The following is a 15,873-nucleotide window of genomic DNA, read 5'->3' as shown; positions in this document are numbered from 1 at the left end:
GTCCTCAGTGATATTTCAACCTTCTTATTTTAATACCTTTTATACTATGTTTGTGAAATTAGGTCACTCAGTCCAATGTTTTTAACAGTACCATCTTATGCCTTAATCAAAGTTAAAATCAAAATATGGGAAGGTAGATTTTAGACTAGTAGGTGCTTCTTCCTTCTACCCACTCTCTGCTTTTGGGAACACCTCACAAATATGTTTTCCTTTTTTGTTATTTAGTATTCTTCACTTCACTCAGTATTCACGTAGTCTGTTTTGTATATTATTAACACAAGCAGAAACATAAACTCATTATTTTTATAAATTGCCATTTTATTTAGGATAGGAAATGTCTTTTTACAGAGAAAAAAATTGTACCTTAGAGGATTTGTAAAATATTCATTTTTATTTCCGTTTTACCAGAAAGAAAGGACGTGTTTTTATTTTGAGTCTTTGGTTTGTGTTTTCTAAATATTCACAACAGTTGAAAAGACAGCAAAGTAGAAGTGAATTCCTTAAAATTTTTTTTGGTAATTTTTTCTGGTTTTCCTCCACTTAGTTGCTCATTATTAAACATTCATTTAAAATATGACCTATATCATGTCATAGTTTTCCTTTTAAAATATATTTTTATCCTATTTCTTTATGGAATATGATTTCAGTCCCCTAAAATGCGAGTGAGTACCACCAAAGCCCATTTGAAATACATTCTTTATGAAAATAATTATGTGTTAACTTTTTGCTATAACAGTGTTTTCTTAATGTGTTGATTACATTTTTATTATAGGATATTTATTCAACTGAATAAATGTCTCTGAACATGTATCTTTATACTCTAATTCTGGGTTCTGTTATATAGTAATTCTGTATCTTATGCTCTGAAATGATCTTTGCATACTACTGGAATGATTTAAACTTTTTAAGCTTCAAAAACTATTGAAGCAAATTGTTGAGGTGCTTCTTTCCATAGTCTAACCTAAAAATTCGTAGGACTTTGTTTCATCAACAATAGGTATTAAAAATATTGCCAACATTACAGTTATTTCTAAATAAATTTGGGAAAGAAAGTAGGATGCAATGGGAAGGAATTCACCTCATCTTTTCTGGGCCTCACTTGAATTCTTATTGAACCCAACAGACCGCCTCTTTAACATTCTCTTAAAAGCTTCACTCTTCCAAAGGAAACAACCAACTTAAAGCCGCACTACTCTGGAAATTAGTCGCTGCTTGTTAGTGGCTTACTGAATGTCCGCATCATTAGTACATTCTAAAATTACGACATCAATAGCTTATAAGTAAGGTAGGTACAGTTTGGTTTGAGCTAGAAAGCTGTTTCAAATTTGGTGTCTGAAAATAGACAATCAGCTATGAAATCTATAAACATCAATGTAGATATTGGTACACTTTCAGGGAGGGAAAAATAGAAGAAAACACAAAAGACCATAACCACACTACAAGAATGTGGAGAAATTCTATATATGATGCCATCACTCTAAAAAATGTTTCCTGGATACACTTTGTGAGTTGTGATTTTCTTTTCTATTCACATAGACAAATGAGGATTGTGTTGAGTGTCCAGGATTAAATAGTATGAATATTTACTTTAAACAGTAAGCAAGTAATACTAATGTGTGTTTATGTGTCCTTGAGAATTCACTGCCATTAATTTTTAACTTTTTAATTTTACTATTATTATTATTATAAAACAAGAGCAATTGTTGCTACAGCACGAAGCAGGGACTTCCAATGGCAAAGAAGCATTTATAATCATGCAACTGCTCTAAACAGCCAGAGAAGTGGTTTCATGTAGAACTTTGTTTTCCTGTATGTTTCTAGTTTCAAATATTACATATACTATTGTTTTCTAATCCTTAGACCATGTTACATCCTTGAGGAATGTAAAGTATCTTATGTCCCCACTGTGCCACATTGCAGTTCATAGAGATACTCAGTGTGAAGAAGAACGGATATGGCTTATAAAATAAATTCACTTGTACATAGTGCCTTTATAATCTACATAAATATGTCTGTATACCTTTCTCTCCTCAACATCAGCAATGCTCAGTTCTGTATTTCAGGTACAGAGATGCCATGCAAAGAAAAGGAGAGATTTGTGTGAAACCTAAACAAAGGAAATCTAGCCACATTTCTAGCCCTCAATTGTTGTGTCCTGCATGCTTGTGCAACTTACCTTGTGTTCATAGTTGACCTGCGTGGTGCTTTTCGGATTTGTAGCATTAGTAAGAGTGCTGCCATTTGAGCTGTGAATTTAGTTTTGCTTTTGTTAAGGGTCAGAAAGAAAGAAACTATTCATCACATTCTGCTTCCTATAAAGAGACATTGAAATCCAGAAAGATCCTCACATCTAAAAGCATGCCTTACCATACAATATGCCTCCGCATTAGTGGCTGCAATCTGGCTGAGAGGCAGATGCAGATTTTATAAGATTTATTTTGGTCTTGATCTCTGAGTTTGAGCCGATCACTCAACTTTATGTTGTGTTTCTAACTTCTTTATCACTCCATGGGAAATGTAAGACACTGGAAAAATCAAACAGCGAATCATTGGCTATTGGGTGAACGTAATTTTTATTACCTATTACAGCAAACAAACTGTTTTTGAGGAGGTTGGAGGGAGATTAAGCAAAAATGAAGTGATGGTGCTAAAAGCTGCAGCCAACCTATTTTCTTAGAAAATTTAGTTTTTTTTTTTCTTAAAGACTATTTTGTTATCAAAAATAAGTGTTATGTTGTCATTTTATTCCTAGCACTCAACTGCAGGAGAATTGAAGACATATTATTTTATCTGGTTTAGTAAAAGTAGAAATGTCCTATTGAGGCCGGGAGAAAAAACATACTTCAGAACTGGAGAGGAAAGCCTCAAGGTACAAAAAGAAAAATAAAAGGAGGGTTTTGTTCAGGGGGCCAAAAAATATTTGGCTGATTTCTTATTTAAAATGGTTTCTTATTGGTCCCGTTTATTGACTGATTGAAAAAAAAATGGGTGGGGAGGAAGTTTTTCATCAAAGGATAGTAAAAAAATAAAAGTATGAATGGACTAGAGATAGGAAGTTGTATCTTTTTGTACTTCCATGATTGTCTACAATGCCTCTTTAAATTTATACTTGAAAAGCTCTGGGAAAAAAAAAAATACCAAGCTTTGAGGAAAGTGCTAGAGAGTAAAAGATAACATTCTGTGCTCCTTCACCCCCCCCAACACACACTCAGAAGTGCACAAGTGCATACCCTCACTAAGTCAAGCTATTTTGTTTTAAATTAGTCACACATTTATCTTTGCAAACTAAAAATAAAAATAATGATAATGATAATAATAGTTCAGTGACCATTGAAATTTTGAGGGCATACTGAGTTTTAGAAAGATGCTTTTAAAGAAAAGTTATTAGCCATCTCACTAGGTTTCAAGTTGTGGAGGGAGATTGCTAGAATAATGATAGGGAAGTGGACTTTCTGTACTCAGCCGTCTCCTAGAAGACACTAGACTGCAGGCAATCTGTGTCTCCCTCCATCCTTTAGCATCCTCTACAGCAGAATCAGTTTACGATATCTGAGATGTTGCTCTTTTCTTTCCTCAGTGGCATCCTGAGCTTTTACACTTTCTCTATCTTCATTTTCCCCGCCAAGCAGGCTGAGTTTTCTCACTGTCTCAGAGGAAGTCAGATGTCAGTAAGTACCAGGCAGAGAAGTGATAAGAATATTTTAAAAACTGAGTGTTTTTTTTTTTTTTTAAGTTTTTGTATCTCATCTGCACTGAGAAAGCTACAAAGGACTAACACATTTGGGATTTGCAATATTCCTTGATGGCATAAATTAAAAAAATTTGAAAAGCAAAGAGAGAACTCAAAGTTTACTTAAGATGTATTCCCACCAACGTCTATGATCCTAAATCATGAAGGATGTTGAGTAAGACCAGCAGAAGTTACATGTCCTAATGAATCTTGTTCATTCATTTATTTAATGCCCGATTATTGATGTCCCATTATATTTGGGACAAAGGCAGGGACTCAGAGGAGACAGACTTGCAAAGGAATAATTATACTGTAGTATGGTTGAGTGTTATAGTAGGAGCTACAGGTACCCTGGGAAGGATGTAGCGACTCCTGGGGATGTTGGCAATTGACCAGGACCCCACAAGGAGGTTATAATGTCACTTTAATTTATTTCTCCTGCGTCAAGTCTTGCAACCTCAGCCATAAGGCCTTAACTATTCCCCTTGGAGCTGAATTGGAATGCATTTTCTCCACACCCCATCCTCCTTTACATTTCAACAGGTTTTTGCTTTTGATGCATCTCTAATGGATTTTTTTCCTTGATTGTTAAAATTAGAACCACTTAATGAGCAATTCAGTTAGCCTTGCTGCTTTTTTAGTCTTTCTGCGACTTTGACCAAAAACCGAACTTATTCACTGTACTGTTCACTCTGAATTCTTCACACATGGCTCTGAATGACTTTTAGTAATTTGCTCATGTCAAATCACCTTCAAATGGGAACTATTACTATCATTGAGGAGATTGAAAGAAAAGAGACACAGGCTGCCAAGTGATTTCCAAAAGAGGAGTTATATAGATGCTTTTAATCACGGCAACATTACTGGAATATTTACACCCTCTCCAGGCAACTTTGAAAAATACAGCCACTCATCTGAGTCATATTTTCCTAAAAATAGTCATGTAAGCTTGTATTTTTATACCTTGTATTTATTTTATGCATTGATTATCAGAGTGTCATAGCCCTGGGATCTCCCAAGAAAAATCATGATGATTTTTTTATTACAATTTCTAATTATTTTTAGGTCCTTTTTATTTCTTCTCATGGTCTCCTTCTTCCATGAGCACCTTTCATGTCTTCTATTAGCACTGGTACTTGTTATCAACTGGCTTTCAGATAGTCATGGTTAAGTGACTGGTTGATGACAGCTTTTAAGATGTTGCCTCTCCAAGTTATATTTCTAATCATGGTGGATTCTGGATGAACAAAATGCGTGATGTGAGGCTTTCTAATGAAAAGATTCGGATGAGACACTATCCAGAATACAGAGGAGAACACTGGAAGACTAAACGACCCTGCTTGAATTTTCTCCTATCATTCTTGATCCTCTGATCTCTTAAAGATGTCACTTTACAACAGACCTCTGGTTTTGTGTCCAGGTGACAGTAAAATAGTCCTTGTTTAGTGCTGATGGCACTTAGATACTCAGGTTCAAGTTACACACTCATGTATATACGTATATATACTCACTTTACATAAATATAAATATGAACATAGACATAAATATATACACATAGATAATTATTCTCCTCCAAAGAAATAATAGTGCTTTTTTAAAATCCTAGGGTAAATTTTGGTCTGGAAGCACCACGCCTCCAGGAGGTAAGAGAGGCTGATAACCCTCACTTAGATGATAATTTAAAAATTCTAAATATATTTCTATCATTTCTAAAGAATATTAGAAAGAAGGAGCAGCAGGACTACATTTGTAAAATGTCCTCATTCAGCCTCATAGTAAAAGACCCAAAAAGGAAGTTACTTATTGGAAGAACAACCAGATTGATTTTGGGGGAATTAGCTTCAGTTGTGAGGCCTGCGGCATGAAAAGAGAAAACAGGAGTAAATGTTCTGGAATGGGCAACACAGGAGAAAAAAATACCCGATTATCGATGTCCCGTTATATTTGAGAAAAAGGCGGGGACTCAGAGTCTTGTAAAGGAGACAGACTTGCCAAGGAATAATTATACTATAGTATGGTTGAGGGTTATAGTAGGAGTTAGCCTTGGTTTTAATCCTTCCTTTAATATTTTGACATCTCTGGGATGCCTGGGTAGCTCAGTGGTTGCGCATCTGCCTTTGGTTCAGGTTGTGATCCCAGGGTCCTGGGATCGAGTCCTGCCTCAGGTTCCCCGCAGGGAGCCTGCTTCTCCCTCTGCCTATGTCTCTGCCTCTCTCTCTGTGTCTCTCGTGAATGAATAAATAATCTTAAAAAAAAAAACATTTTGGCATCTCTGTTCCATAGTGTTTTAAAGTTCTATGATACCCACTTCTCCAGTCTCCTGAGGCTTTATTTTCAGTAACTGTTCCTGAAATCTACCTCATTTACTTTCTACAAAACCTTGCAGAATCATATTCTATTAAGAGCACATTTACACTGGTGGATTTGTGGTTTAATATGCTAATATTAATAGCAACTATTTGTAGGCATTGGAAATTAATTCACTTGCAAAAACAGTCCAGCTAACAATGGCTACTTCAACTATCTAAGTCTGGCTGAAGGAAGAAGCACCTTTTTTTTTTTTTTTTTCTTTTCCTTCCTTCCTTTCCTTCATTCTTTTTTCCCTTTCTTTTTCACTTTTTTTCCAAGTTTTTAATTGGGTAGAGTCTACCAAACCATACATAGATGTTTGTTGCAGTAGACTTTTGAAGATTTAATAATCCAGGTTATTTTTATCACTGGGTCATTTATACCGTTGCTATCATGGTGGATTCTTTCATGAATCATAATAGAGCAGTATAATTAATCATTGGAACAAGATATATGATGTGTCTTAATACTTTAAGTATTTCAATGCATTTTTTAGTGTTTCTCCATTATGGCAATCTATATTATGGTTTTTAAGAAAGTGTTGGCTAAAACCATCTGCATAAAGATAAAATGGTGCAATATATTTTATATAGTTAACTTTAAACTGTGTCGAAGAAAACAGAGGCATTGGGGTACAATTTAACCAGGAAACTCTGTCCCCTGGGATGTTGGCTGATGTATCTAATCATAATTTTCCAGGTGTCTTCCAGGCCTTACTGTAGTGTAACGTTAGTTTCCCACTATCCTTGTAACAAATTATGGTGAACATGTGGTTTAAACAACAAATATTTATTTCTTGGGGCTGTGATGGTCAGAAGTCTGAAATGGATCTCACTACGCTGTAATCAATGTGTTGGTGGAGCTCCGTTTCTTCTTTGGAATGTGGAGGGGAGAAGCTGTTTTATTTTCTTTTCTAGCTTCCAGAGGCGGCCTGCATGCTTTGGCTCTTGACCATCTTCCATCTTCATAGCCAGCAATAGCTGGTAGTCTTTTTCATGTCCGTACCATTCTGACACTGTGCTGCCTTTGTTTCATATTTAAGGGCACTGTGATTGCATTGGGCTACTTGGATAATCCAGGAAAATCTCATTTTAAGGTCAGTTGTTTAAAACTTTAATTCCATCTACAGTTTTAATTCCCCTTCGCCATGTAAGGCAACCTATTCCTACATTCACAGGATAGGATGTGGACACCTTAACTGTGGGGAGGGGATGCAGTGGAGAGCAGGAATCATTGTGCTCACTGAAGGAATGATTGGCAAACATTCCAAAAATTTGATAACCACATTTTATAAACCACAAAATATTATTTGGGCGGTCTCTAGTTCGACTTTTTTTTCTTTGTGTAATCTCAACCGTTTTATTTATTACCCAACAGATATTTTATTATCACCTCTGCTATATCTTAATTTTCCCCAAAAACAATTTGTCTGTATTTGAAAAAGTTTCATAATAGAAAAAGCTGAAATGATCAGTTTTCTTATTTCGGTAAGATGAAAAGCTTACTTTCATAAGTAGAGCCATCATGTTTTTCAGATGTGGCCAAAAATATGATACCCAATTTTGTGATTTCGCTCTTAACTTTAATAGGATCGTAAGACTGGGGCAACTTTTCAAACTGTTTATTTACTCAACATATTAAGTGTCTGTTATGTACAAATACTACGGTTGTTGATAGGTAGGGTCTGACTTACTCAACCAGAGGCAGTGAAGGGGTGAGACTAGTTTTGAGGTAGAATAGACCTGATTCTTCTTTGGACTTCGATATCCTAATCTGTAATTGGAGGATACCAATGTCTGCTTTGTAAGGACGTTGTGAGGGTTAAATGAGTTGATGGCTACACAGATCCTGGGACATACAGGAACTCAACAAAGGAAAGTGACTTTACTTTCTAGGATCTGACCTGACAGTGATGCCACCAGAGGGACAACATGAAAGCAGGGCTATCTTGAGGGCAGGAGGTTGTAATTATATCTGGCACTGGTCATAATTTCTCTCTCTCTAACTACCCTGGCTTATGATCTGTTGGACTGCAGAGCCCATACTAACTATGACTGGACTAGTAGTTATCGACAGAGGAAATGATAAGTTTTGACTTAAAAAAGACCATTCAGTCACAGCTTACATGCATTCAGTTTGCTCTATATGTATTTTCTTTGGAGATTGTGAATCCAAGATAGTGTCCCACTCCAAAAGAAAAAAAAAAAAAGAAAGAAAGAGAAAGAAAGAAAGAAGAAAGAAAGAAAGAAAGCAAGAAAGAAAGAAAGAAAGACAGACAAAGGAAAAAGAGGAAAAAAAAAAGTTGACTCTGGAGTAAAGATTTGGTTTCACCCAGTCTCATCAATCAGTACTCCCTGAGGGGATCCCTGGGTGGCTCGGCAATTGGGGATCCCTGGGTGGCTCGGCGATTTAGCGCCTGCCTTTGGCCCAGGGTACGATCCTGGAGTCCCAGGATCGAGTCCCACGTCGGGCTCCTGGCATGGAGCCTGCTTCTCCTTCCTCCTGTGTCTCTGCCTCTCTCTCTCTCTCTCTATGTCTATCATAAATAAATAAATAAATAAATAAATAAATCTTAAAAAAAAGAAATCAGTACTCCCTGAGATCCTAATGGAAACATTACCTCCTCTTCCTTCGATGTCTAAACTTCTCAAGGCACATATGTGCTAACATCACTTAGTTTCTTAAAGTCCAATAGCAGATAGATGTTGTCTCTGAATGAGCAAATTTCAATGGGTCCAAGTTTTCTACAATAGCAGTAGTAGTGGGCAGAAGACAGGAAAGATAGAAGCAGTCTCTGAAACTCGAAAATGCATTTAGCATCTTTCTTGATTTAACATAAAATGATCAAATATGTAAGCATGCCGGGAGTTATTTTTCTATTGTAATCCTGGTGGGCATTTTTGTAGAAGAGGTTCAGAATACATTACCTTTGAAGAAGATTCCAATTGTCAATACAACATGACTGCAACATTATCCATCTAAGCAGAAGAAAAAGGGATAATAGATGGCTAACTATATGACTCACATTTAATATAATGCCAGAGAACTCCATTATGACTTTTGCATTTCATATGAAACTTAATGGCCCTAGTGATGCCTGGAATTTAGACAAGTAGTAATATAAGGATGTTTAGTTCAAAGCGAGTATGAAATGAGATTATGACTTGGATAAAAGAAATTCTGTGCATATTATTATTGCTTTATAGGATTTTTAGGTATAGGTTTGTTAGTTACTGTATATGTGGGTTTTCTCATTGGTAAAAAAAAATCCTTTTTTTAAAAAAAAGATGTGTTTATTTTAGAGAGAGAAAGAATTGTGGTCGGGGGAGGGGCAGAGGGAGAGGGAGAGACAAAATCTCAAGCAGTCTCTATGGTAAATGCAGATTCTACATCTCAGGATCCTAACATCATGACCTGAGCCAAAACCAAGAGTCAGATGCTCAACTGACTGTGCCACTCAGGTGCCCCCCAAAATAAACATTCTAATAATATTTTAAAGAATTATTAAGTTCAAGTGATATTGAATAGGTGAAAGTAATCTGTGAGTTGTAAATTGCTATACAAAGATTATTTCTATCTGTTGAGTAGATTCCAGGGATGCCACTAGACATCCTATAGGTCACAAGATTGCTTCTCACGGTATTGAAATATGGTGCCCAATTTGGCAATAATGTCAAAGTAGAGAGCTCCCGCCCAAAGTGGTCCTGTAGGCTGGGAGAATGAATACTCTGACTTTGTTCTCCCTTCTTTAGTCTGGACCAGGAATTCCCATTGGTCAAACGTAGCTATAAACCAGAGAAAAATTTGTTCTGTGAATGCAAGCAGCATTGCTCAACCTCCTAGGTATGGAGCGTGATCGTAATGAATAAGGACGAGACTGGACAGGAACAGGTGTGTGGGTAAGGGGCAAAAAATAGAAAATATGTAACCCCAACCATAAATTGCTGTCTCAAATTAGTATTCACATCTGTGAGTCCGTGAGGAAACGATGTCTGTGAGTAGGTTCATCTGTATGCAGACGGACAAGTCAGCCATGGGTACAAATTTGGAGAGAAGGGAAATTCAGAAATACATCTGCAATTACGTGCTGCCCCAGAGATATTTTGTGTTTGTCCATCATATTAAAAACACAGTAAGCATCCGTTTTTGCCTTTTTCTATGATATGCCTTTATCTATTTATGTCCATTCATTCATTTACCAAGTTGAGAACATGCAGCCAGGTATTGCTTCTAATACAGAAAGTACAACAAATAGGTATGAAATGTGCCCACTACAGAAGCTGCTTTGAATGTAGCAGAAGACACCATCCTATAAACAAATGGCTGCAACTCTTGGGATCTTGGGACATTTATGTAGAAAGTAGCAGGGGAGAGAAGGGAGATACTAATTTTTCCTGGAACGTAGAAAGAGCTTGCAGAGAAGTGACCTTGACAGAGTCTTCAAGGCTAAGAAGGTGCTTTCCGGACAGGGAAATGGAACAGTTAGTATACGACTTAGAGGTGTCCTTTGTGATGGAGTGGAAACACTGAGCAATTAAATGAGGTGGCGTTTCTATTTCTAAGGACTTCATATGCCATGCTAAGATATTGGCGCTGTAACTTCAAAGTAGTCGAGAATCATTGGCTATACGAGCAATGCTTGTGCAAACTGACTTAATTAAAAAAATTCCAACTTCTATACCCTTGTGTGATATAAGCCATTCAGAATTTTGTCTTTAAATTAAAATCTTTTAAAATAATATCCTAAAATTGATGCTGTACAGATTCAATTACTTCTGGGTAAGCTTAATTTAGTGGAGATTTTACTGAGGCATTTTGATGTTCAAAAGTGAGAGCACTTAACAAATGTCCTTTGCTGGACTATTCTGATTAGAGTGTTAGAGGATCAAAGATCTCAGAAATATGTTGAGCATAAGAGTCCCTCTTCTGTTTCTCAACTATTAACATCCCTTCAATCCTCACGTACGCGCTGGGGAATATTTCTTACATCGTTGTCTTTTAGAAAGTTGTGAAATAATCATAGTGAAATAATCATAAATCTAATAATCAATATTATATTTAGAGAAAGTTTATAAGATATAGAATTAGAACCCTAGTTTTATATTATGTGGATGCTCCTAAATTTGATGGTATTTACATATGAGTACATATCTGTTTTGTTTGGTCTGTATAAAATTTGTTAAGCATTGTGTACCTCACAGAACTAAGCACTTCATTTTGTGAATGAAGATGCTTTGTTGGTACTAAATGATGTTTTTGCCTGGGGTGCCCGGGTGGCTCACTGGGTTAAGCATCTGGCTCTTGATGTTGGCTTAGGTCATGATCTCAGGGTCATGAGATCAAGCCGCATGTCGTGCTCTGTGCTCAGCATGGAATCTGCTTAAGATTCTCTCCCCCCCACCTCTGCCCTTCCACCCGTGCATGCTCCCTCTCTCTCTCTCTCTCATAAATAAATCAAATCTTTAAAAAAAAATGTTTTTGAGTTAACATTGTAGACCACTTTCAGGAAACATTTAGATAGTGAAGGAGCTTCCATTTAGAAAGTATCTTTAGATAGCACTCTACGTTTTTTCCCATAGGATATCTATTTGTATATCCCCCATTTGCCCAAGCAAATATTGGGAGGGGGGGCAAATTGAGGAATATATTTTTGTCATGTTGTTTTCTTCCTTCCCACTACCATTTTTAAAATGCAATTTTTCATTGTTTTAAAATGGTGAACCTGTGGCCATAAGGATTTTTGAGGGTAGAATATGGTTTGTTCTGTAGTTTATGTTAGAGAGGACACTGAAATAACTGAAATAAATAACATGATTCTCTTTAAAGATGAAGAGTATATTTAGTTAGTTCCTACTCTTCCACTCCTCTCCAGCTACCTTCTTTACCTTGTTTTCTGTGTTGGTTGGTTTTCTTGGCCTAATAGAGCAGAGCCACTGATTTTTTCAAATGTCTCTAAACCAGGGGTTGACCCCAGGAGTGAGAGGGTAGCAGCAATTATCTGCTTTCTCTTCTTTATTTTGGAACCTGAAACTTGAAAAAAAAAATCCTTGCAATTGAGTAATTAGCCTCAGTATGTCCACTTCTCAAAATAATAAATGTTCAAACCCATCTTTTGATCTGAAAGTGAGGAATGTTAAAAATGCAAATAAATATTAGAAGATGTGGGCTCCTCCTTTGCTGTTGACACTTTTTGCAAATCTTTCTTACTTGTCTGTCAGTGAAGATCAGAATGTTGATGATCCCTGGTGGCTGCAGAAATTTGACCCAGATGCTTCTAAAACTAGTCTCTTGTTTCCTCTTACATTTTGCTTTCTTGTTTGGGGCTGAAAATACTTGGAAATCAATGAGACAAATTTTGTGAATGAAGATGTTTGGCCCCACACACTCTGTTGTTATTTAAATCAATGGTAATTTATTTTGCAAGGGGTGAAGTAAATGACATCTTACTGTAAGTCAGTTGAAAATATTGGGGCTTCAGAATGGGAGCATTTGAACTTGGTGTCATGGATTTTGGGAAGTTCTGAAAGGAATAAGAAGTGTTTAGATTCCAGGAATCTCTGATTAAAATATATTAATGAAAGTGGAAGATTTCTCAGCTGGTTGGTATGGAAGATAAAATACCATAAATGTCAGCTTCATGCCTGAGCAACTCTTTAAGTCATTATAAACAATAATGGGCACCATAAAAGACAAGGTCAGAGCATTTCTCTTAACTCTTCCATACAGATTCTTTTTATTTCTGGTACATATCTCATTTCCTTTCAAGTATCTTTAACTGTAAAGAGAGAGATAACCTTTCTAACTCCCTCTTTTATTGATAAGGCAGCAGAAGGAAAGTCCTTCAGTTTATACACAGTTGCTGTAATCTGTGAACAGCATATTTTCCTGAGCAGTAATATGGTTATGTGAACGAGAATCATGTAAGAAGTATGTGTTCACATAAATTACAAATTTTGCTAAGTTAATGTGAGTAAGTGCATTGTAGGCAAACAGGGACATTTTTTCAGGCAGGCAGTTAATACAGGGGAGAACAGCAGGACACTAGCCAAGGTTGCATCCCCTGTGCCATGCGACCTCTGGCTTTTTAATACAGGGCTCAGGCTCAGTTTGAGATGGGCTTCCATGACAATGACCTTTCTAGGCTCTGTTAGAAGACAAATGGGGAACCTAGGTTGCTCAGTGGTTGAGCGTCTGTCTACCTTTGGCTCAGATCATGATCCCGGGGTCCTGGGATTGAGTCCCACATCAGGCTCCCTACAGGGAGCCTGCTTCTCCCTCTACCTATGTCTCTGCCCTTCTCTCTCTGTCTCTTATGGATAAATAAAAATAAAATCTTAGAAAAAAAAAAAAAAGAAGACAAATGGATTCTTCTATCATTCAACAAATATTTATTAAACACACTCTTTGGGGCCCATCCCTTATATTCTAATTTAGAATGAAGACATAAAAAAATATTACATATGTGATGCATTAAAAAAAAAAAAAAGATTGTGAAGGAGCCTCTTCCAAGTATTCTTCCCAAAGGAGTAATTACTAGTACGTGCTGACTTCATTGAACCTGTAAATAAGGAGTTGTATTGGAAAAGACAAATCATGATATCTAGAATTCAAAATAAGGTCTGAATTAAATTTGACTGTTAGGAAATTTAGAGATAGAAACCTTGATTTTTTTTTTTTCTGAAAGTGTTTCTGATAATAGAAACTACTAAACTTAACAGCCCTCTGTTTCAGAAAAACATTTCCGTAAGCTACATTGACCGCCTTTCTATCTACAGGCTTGTCAAATCAGTCAGGTTGGGCAGTCAGTGTTAACTTAAATTTAAATCTCCTCAAGCTGCTAACCCTTCTGAATTCCTCAAAACCATCAAGATCTGATGCAAATACTGGGCAGAGAGAAGATGCAGTAGCAGAAAGGGTTACTATTGGCCTCTACCATGACTCATTAGAACATGTCCTGAAATAAGTTTAGCTCCCTATCAGGCAAGCGACTGAGCATTCCCTAGTCGTTTATCAAGTGAAAAGGAAGAAGGTTGTCATATCCAAGCAGCCCTAGCAATGTAGGAGAAATGTATCGCTTTATTATTTTCCCTTTCTTCTGCACAAAACATGATATATTGATTTACTTTAGATTGTTTAGGGTCTAAGGTGTTTTATGCTTGCAAAAATTACGTGTTAAAAGCCCTAAATTGTGAGGTGTTAATGGGAAGGAAATTCACACCCAACGCAGGAGATATTAGTTGGAAACAATAAATCTTGTCAGGATCGAGGTACTTTTATTACTGTAAAAAAAATGAAGGTCACAAGATAATACTATTCAGGGAAGTATGTAAGACATTTAAAGAGATTCATCATTTTTCATATGACATACAGATACTCTTTTAAAAGATTTCAATATTTTATCTCTGATTTGATTTGGTATTTAAATATTTTAAGTCAACCCTTTTAGAAACCCATATGTATTTTTTTTTTTTTTTTACATTATCTAATTGTGTGATTTAACAAGTAGATGGCTGGTCAGGATTTTGGATGGTGTCCTTAATTGTTTGGTGGTGTTCAGATGGCTTCAACAATTTTATTTACAATGATCGTTTAGGGAAATCCACATTGACAGAGGATCTATTACGTACCAGACACTACGCCACGTGTGTTGAGGCTGAGCAGGTCATCTCATTTTTATGGTGCTGATGGATATTATTTTTGTGCCATCTTCTCAGGTGAAAAAACTAAAGCTCAGCGTTTACTAACTTGGTAAGGTCATGTAGTTAGTAAGGAAGAGAACCCAACTGGAGGCCCAGGGCTCCGACTTCAGAGCTTCCCTCGGTTTAAAATTAGTGCCTGGCCTCACATGGCACTTGACAGTATTTGTACTCATCCGTAACAACAATGGGGGTAGTAAAGCTCAAATGTACTTGATCTGAGAAGTCTAAACAACCCAAGTGTTTACAATTACAAATGCGTCTCTATTTTTAAACTGGTAAGAATCTGAAGGCTCTGTTGTGTCTGTGTGTAAAGCAAAATTTATTTTTATTAATTTTACACCAAGCTACCATTCTCCCCATCTGTTACTGGTGGCTGGAGGTGATGGCACCATTTGGGTTCGCTCTATGATTGTTTATAGGGAGAGGAATTTAGACATGAAAGCCTGTTACATATAAGCTTCCCCTTAGACCCTGAATGCTGCTTTCACCTTCCCACATTCCTGCCTCACTGTTCCTCACAGGAAAAAGAGAGGCTTCTAGGCCTGAACCTTTAAAATACCTTCGCCCTCCTAAGTTATTTTCTCAATAGATACTTAGATAGTGATGAAGTAGTGCCAGACACTGTCTTAAGAACTTTACAGGGAGGGGGCTGACTCTCAGGTTCTTCATAACAGCCCAATGAGTAAGGAGTCCTTGGCATCCCCACAGAGCAGATGAGGAGACTAAGGCACAGGGAGTTCAGTAACTTGCCAATACCTCTGTAGCCAGGAGGTGGTAAAAATGGAACTTGAACCTAGAGCATCTGATGCTGGAGACCTGGATCTTAACCATTACGCTATGCAGACAACCTCAATGATTGCAACCTCTTCTTACCTTGTATATTCCCATATCAGGTCACAAAAAAAAAAGAAAAGAAAATTGCTAAAGCTAAATTCTTTATCCATGTATGTCATGCCACCCTCTCTATTTGTTCTCCAATACTGCTTCGTTAATCATTCTCTACCTGAGTTATATTCACTCTTTCTCTCCGCATTAGTTCTCTTTCCTCTACTTGTAAATGTGACCAGATGTCTAACATCTTAAATAGTATCAACT

At 36.7% G+C, this 15,873-nt stretch overlaps 1 protein-coding gene across 16 annotated transcripts in view; it reads left to right on the top strand.

The window, feature by feature from the left end:
- PCDH7 (protocadherin 7) overlaps positions 1-15,873 on the top strand; it is a 417,486-nt gene that overhangs the window by 20,419 nt on the left and 381,194 nt on the right. For 8 of the 16 annotated variants that reach the window (XM_035714773.2, XM_025438647.3, XM_035714770.2 and 5 more), the window contains exon 2: positions 7,122-7,175. The exons of the other annotated variants lie outside the window; for them this stretch is intronic. In XM_035714773.2, the coding sequence (XP_035570666.2) occupies positions 7,122-7,175 (54 nt within the window). The remainder of the gene's footprint in view (positions 1-7,121; positions 7,176-15,873) is intronic. 16 annotated transcript variants of the gene reach the window in all.

The sequence above is a fragment of the Canis lupus genome, chromosome 3, assembly GCF_003254725.2.
Source record: "Canis lupus dingo isolate Sandy chromosome 3, ASM325472v2, whole genome shotgun sequence".
Classification (NCBI taxonomy): Eukaryota; Metazoa; Chordata; class Mammalia; order Carnivora; family Canidae; genus Canis; species Canis lupus.
The sequence above is the reverse complement of the archived record's forward strand: the minus strand, read 5'-3'. Positions and strand labels throughout refer to the sequence as shown.